General features: G+C 37.9%; 1 protein-coding gene across 6 annotated transcripts in view; it reads left to right on the top strand.

Moving 5' to 3' along the window:
- The window catches only part of CCDC171 (coiled-coil domain containing 171), a 406988-nt gene that overhangs the window by 48240 nt on the left and 352263 nt on the right, over positions 1–6485 (top strand). For 3 of the 6 annotated variants that reach the window (XM_019517556.1, XM_019517554.1, XM_019517551.1), the window contains exon 5: positions 4805–5101. The exons of 1 other annotated variant lie outside the window; for it this stretch is intronic. In XM_019517556.1, coding sequence (XP_019373101.1) covers positions 4805–5101 — 297 coding nt within the window. The remainder of the gene's footprint in view (positions 1–4804; positions 5102–6485) is intronic. 2 more of the 6 variants (XM_019517553.1, XM_019517557.1) reach the window with 1 other exon arrangement.

The raw sequence follows: 6485 nt of genomic DNA, 5'->3' as shown, positions 1-6485 counted from the left end.
ATCAGTAATTTTGAGGAATATAGTTGTAGTATCAGACTTGGAAGACCAGATGCATAGCTCTCTGGTATTTTGCAAAGTGTCCCTGGTGGTGGTGTTGAATAGAAAGAAATGGTCAGGAGGACTTATGGTAATCTTTGTATTTTCTGCCTAGAAAGCCATTTTGACAAATTGAGTCTCCAAAGATCCTCCATCTAAAGCACTGGACTTGTACCTTGCTTCTTATACTAGTTATGGGAAAGAACTTTTAGCAGTCCACCAAACCAAAGCTATTCTTTCTGGAACCATTGGGAATGCTTGGTTAACTGTGTGCGCTAGGGATATCAGGGGTTTGTTAACTGAACAGTCTTTCTTACCTGTGTTTTTGGGGTTCTACAGCTATAATTGTCGAACTGCTCAGTGTTTATAGATAGACTAATAATGATACTTTAAATACTATTAAATGTAAACTATTTATAGTTTAAATGGACAATTTTATAAAATAGTTAATTTTTTAACAGAAAAATAGTCCTCTTCAACTCTTCAGAAGCTTGAAAAATTTACCAAAGTGTGAAGATGACTTATGAATATGATTTAATGAATTCCTGGGCAAACACTTTTTTTTTCCTTTCTAACTAACTGCAAGAATTTAGAAAAAGCGCATACCATTTTTACCAATAAATATGAGAGATTCAACTCCCCTCCGCCCCCCAATCAGCATGGGTGGGGGGGGGAAGTTCATTGTCTTACATTTGCATACAAGGAAGACTCATTAAAGATATTATCTATAATTAACTGCTGCCAAAAGCAGCATGTGCTCAGTACTAGAAACCAATTATGAAGATGATTTAACGCAGCCAACAGTGACTGTGACTATAAAACACATGGCCCATATTGGGCAAATGTACTGATGAGAAGAGAACCTTTTTTTTTTGGCGTGGGCCTTAAAAAAACCAAGAACAAAATGAAACAAACAAAAACAAAAAAAACCAACCCCCAAAAAACAAAATGGGCAATTGCTTCCTCTGGAGGTAATAAGCCTGGGCCTAGAGGTATTGCGATACCAGGCTGGTACTTGGCTACCAGAACCAGCTCCGACACCCTCCCTTTCTGCCAAAAATGATGATGGGAACATTTTTGTAACAAATAAATAAATAAAAATTAAAAACACACCTGTATCACTCCACACTTACAAAGCTTCACGTATTGAGCATTCTTGTTTTACCAGAATTTCATATTGTACAAACAACTAAACAACTATGTATCCAAAAACATAAAACTACATGTATTTAACAATATATATCAACTTCCCACAAAAGAACCCCTTCCAGAACTCTTTCTTCATACAAAAACCCATGAAAACTATGACCTTAGTAACCATCTGAAACTCTCCTCCCCTCCCATCAGTCCTCTTTGTTGGTTTAGTGAACAAGTGCGTTCAGTCCTTTTCCTCTGCTTCATCTTTGCCTCTTCTCTGACCTTTTCCTTGTCCTGCTCAATGTAGAATTTCAATTCGTGGAGCCCCAGCTTCAGGCACTCTCTTTCAGTGAAAGCCAACCCTTAAAAAACTGGAAGTTTATAACTTTATATAAACTGGTTTAAAAACATGCTATCCTTAGTAACGTTTCCTTCAGTCCCTTTGGTATTAGTCTGTATAGTACCATCTCCCATGCTAACAACAGGCTTATTTTGATGACATTCAGAAAATCACGGACCCTTTCCCACACAGCCTTTGCACTCCCAAAACATGTGTCCCACCACTTCTTCCCTGCGCCTCTCCCTTGAGCATCTAGATGAGCTTGTTGAGCCCCACTTGTGTTGCACCTCTCTCACTGGCAAGATATTTCTTAGAGCCATTTATGTTAGGTCAGCATATTCTCCTTTTAGTTGTTTACCTGACACCACTCCCCACACCTACTTCACTTGTCCTTCTGTGAAGTTTCCCACTGGCACCATCCTCTCTCTCTCTCTCTCACCACTTTCATCAACGTATTATGATCCTTCAGGATCTGTAGCTATACCTTCCCTATTTTATATCTCTGCATGAAACTTCCATCCTAATGTAATGAATTGGTGGTTGCCACCCCATAGACTCTTCAAAGAGTTTTGATATACTCCTCATTTCCTTAAACCTGCAGTTGCATGAAGTCAGCTGATATATGCTGCTTTCACTTCTCCCTCTGTTACCGCCTTGTATGCTGTGCTTATGTATTTCATATAGACGAACAATCCCCAAATCTGATGGCCCCCATTCCCTGCCCTCCCCCAATCTCGCTTGCTTTCTATAGTTCAGCTCTAGCCAGCTTTTCTTTTTTGGCATTCCAGAAGAACATGCACAGTAGCCTTTGTACTTTTTGCTATCTTCCATCACATCAGTGGGAATACAGTTCCCATATATAGAATAATTGGCAGTAGCACAGCCTTAACCACCATCACTTCTCTGTTAAAGAACAGCAGCTTTTAGGACCATAACCAAAGTATTTGCTGTATCCTTGCTGTGTGACCTTTTCCCCATGTTGTAAGTATTACCTTTCCCTTTGGCATCCATCAGGATCCCTAGCACTCTGATTTCTCTGTCATTTGAAGGCCCAACTTCTACAAGTCCCTCCAGTTCCTCACTTCCATTATGGTGCTTTTCAGTCTAGTTAGTTTAGTCCCTGTTGCTTCTCCATACTTTGGTGTATGCTTTGGCACCCTTTTCATTTAAAGTCTCACTCTTAACTACTACATTTATATCATCCATGTATAATACACATTTTGCCTTTCCTCCTCCCAGTATCATTACTCCACTTAGGACTTAGAATCTAATTATTGAAGGGGTGTCTTATATTCAGGGTTGTCATATATTCAAATAAATGCACATATTGATTGTATAGGGACTTATTTAATAAGTTTTAGATCATTACTAACTTTGTTCTTTATTAAATATGTAGAGGGGTATTCAAAAAAGACAGAAATGCCTTACAATTTTTCTGTCTCTACTGAAGCAGGATATTGATTCAATGATGCACCTTTTTACTATTTTTAAAGGCCATTTAACCAAAAGAAGAGTTGGAACAGAGATCATAAACCAAATTCTCTCTTGCTCCAGGTGGGTCTTTTAGTGCAGGAGGTGAGGACGTTGGAGTGTCCTGTTAGGAAAGCTGGTTATAATTTCATTCTGCTCAGTAGCTTAGGGCAGTTAGCTGTGAAATGGGAAGAGCCTTTCATTCTAATGATTCCCCTTGTCTATCTTGTCCAAGCAACTCCTGTATAGAGAAAGTATCTCTTTTTTTGTTACCTGGTCACAATTGTAAAGGTGGACAAATGATGTGAGAGCAAGCTCAGTAAGTTATGAGGAAGCTTTTCAAGTGCAGCTGGCAATCTAACATGAAACTGAGGAATAAGAAAAACCCTAATTAAAAGGATGGTTTTTGAAAAACAGCACATTTTTAATAGAATAACATTGGAAAGTAAGGCAGTTGATCAAGAGAAGAAATTCTTATCTGTAGAATCTTTAATACAGTGAGCAACAAACTTACATTGGCTAGCTTCATACAAGCATATGTCTTCCCTCTTAAGTTGCAGGGTGTTTTGAGAGAAAAAATGCATAGTGAATGAAAGGGTGACCAGCTAGCCACCTTGGCATGTGACTTGTACCTTTCTTGCAGTTTGTGAACCTGCATCCTTCAGTTTTCCTTAAATTTTGCTTTTGAAAGCTAATTGAAACTAAACTCTAGTATTTTTCTCATTCGTATTGGTTTGTCTTGTCGTCTTGTCACAGGGTCAGAAATACTCAGCTCAATACACTTATTTTGGTTGTGCATTTGGTGCCTTTTTTGATATTTGACTAAAATAGACTTGCTTCAACATCCCTAATTCATTTCTTCCCCCAGTTTGCTGCATCTCTTTCTATACTACCAGATAAGTTTCTCACATTTGCATTTGTGTTCTTGAGGTAAAAAGGGCAACTGTTACATATGCTGCATGCTGGGAGAAAAGCAGAGAAGGGGATACCTTTTCAGGTACTTCATAGAGCCTGCTGATTTGAAGAGAAATTCTGTGAACTGAGAGCAGAGTTGAAGCTTCCTGTACTAGTGGAAAAGCTCATGACAGTGGTGGGAGAGCATCAGCTTGGAAAAGTGCAAAAGTGAGGGAGCTCTGTATAGTCGCGCTGACAGGCGGAGACCAATTTTTGTCTTCCAGAGTTTGACTTTTGATTGTAACCCATTGCAATGCATTCTTGACCCCTGTATGAGCTTGTGACCTGAAGATAAAACAGTGATATTAGGGAAACGTTTTAAGCATATTTTAAAATATACCCGACTCAGAACTGAATCTTTGGACAAATAAGCTCATCAGTCTTCCTTGCAGAGGAACTATATGCGCTTGCACTACTTTTAGAAATTAACAGAGTTTTTTTGTACAAGGCAATAAAACTACAGCAATATATAAATGCCCACTTTAGGTAGAATAATAAAGCAGTGTATTGTGTGTGCTTTTAAATCTAATGTGCAAAATAGGATTTTTAAAAAAATTGATTTGTAATATATCACAGTCATTTATCTCAACAATTGGTTGCAGAACTGAAACCAAGATCCAGAAAATATAGTCGCACAAGGGTTTTCTAGTACGAACTTAGGTACTGAATGATGTCCCCATTTTAAGTGCTAGGAAGCTGAAGGAAAATGGCATTTTTACTTCCACTCTTGAAGGTTAAAAGTGTGATTGTCTTTTGAAAAGTCACTTGGAAAATGGTACTCCCTTACTTCACACATCATGCTTCTAGTGTATACTCTGAATTGGATTTCCTCTTTTCATTGTCAAATTGTTATTGTTTCATTTTCAGAAGTTTGGGAGACGGAGAGGTTGCATCTGGAGACTACATCTGGTGGAATTTGGAAGAGAATCTGTTTCAATTTCTACTCCCTACAGTATTACGTTTTCAACTCTGCTTACCAAAATAAAATATTATAGTAAACCCTGGGCTTTTTTTCAGGAGCGAAATAATGCACTACAGAGTATGTGCAAGAAAATAAAAGACCTAGAATTGGAACATAATGACTGCCCTGAGATCCTGCGGCGACAAGCCAGTGAGCTTGAATACAGTGCAGAACGAGAGGAGAAACTTAAAAAAGAATTTGAGGTAGGTACGTCTTATCTCTTTATATCAATGAAGACAAATCATACTGAATACCTTGAATATCCTTGTTAATCCTGAGATTCTGTGCTGGAGCAGTTTCTCCAGTTAACTTCTGTTTTGGAGGGATGTTGTCTTGAGTGCAGCAAAATTTTTATGCTCAACTTTAAATAACACAGAATATTCTTGTTAAATGAACTATACTAGTTTTGTAAACCAGCAGGACTAACTTTGGGTATTTGGAGGCTTGTCTATAGTGAGACTGGAGTGGAACACAGGTGGAAAATGGTTTGAAGGGGATACAGGCCCATGCACCAATTCATAAATTAACATCTTTGTGCTTTTAGAAAATTGCAGCTTGTTTTATCTGTGCCCATAGTCTTCTAATGTGCAGGGTATTTTACTGCCATTGGCACCAGTATAGTCCTACAAGCAATCAATGAAACTTTACTGAATGAAGTAATTCTAGTGGTACTGTGCCAGACCACTGATTTATGAGAATTTAGAAAGGAGAAATGAGGTGCTGGCAGGGCTAGAGAGCTTTAGGGAAATAAAGGCTTCAGGCTTTGAACTTTTTTCTGGCTTGGGTGGTGAAGAAGCAGCAGCAGAGATTCAGCAGAAAGACCAGCTTGGACAAAGTAGTCTCTCTGATCTTCTTTCTTCTGAATCCAGTGAATATCTGAGATCCTTCAGCTGCTTCTTCAATAACAGTTAACTTAAAGTTCTACAAACCCATAATTTGTGTAGAATGATATTCTAGCTTTACCAGATAACTAAAAATTAGAGCTATTGGTGTATTAAATTAGTTAAATTATTTAGCTTTTTATAGATCTCTTTTCAACCATTTGGGAAAAGTTCTTTTTTTTTTAATCAGAAGAGGTGAGCAGAATTATGAAGAAAGAAATTGGAGATAAAATTGTGACAGTATTATTAGATTTTAAAAAGTATTACCCTTTTACATAGGCATTATAGTAGGATATGGGGAATGATCTGTACAGTTTGATTGCATAACTTTCTATTATAAAGCATGGTTGTAGGTTCTTCAGAAGAGCTTACTGATTCACTCTGTGGCCTCAGGTGTCTCTCTCTGTTTACTTGTTTATAAAATGAAAATAATAATGTTTCCATATCACTGTGGAAATGTACTAATATTGGAGAGACCAGGATTTTTTTTTTTTTTTAAGGTCACTCTAGAAATGACAGGTTTCATGTGGATAGTCCTGTATTTGTATGCTTTAAAGGTATACTATGCAAGGCAGTGGCCAGTAGTTTAACAACGAGGATTAAGAATTCACCAGGCACTATCTGTACTGCACATTGAATGAATGAAGGGACAGGATAGGAAAGAGAAGGGGAGGAGTGGCACTCTACATCAAGGAGGACTACACAT

The sequence above is a fragment of the Gavialis gangeticus genome, unplaced genomic scaffold (genome assembly GCF_001723915.1).
Source record: "Gavialis gangeticus isolate Ggan-Ray unplaced genomic scaffold, GavGan_comp1, whole genome shotgun sequence".
NCBI classification, from domain to species: Eukaryota; Metazoa; Chordata; order Crocodylia; family Gavialidae; genus Gavialis; species Gavialis gangeticus.
Note: the sequence above shows the minus strand (reverse complement) of the source record. Positions and strands in the feature narration are given on the sequence as shown.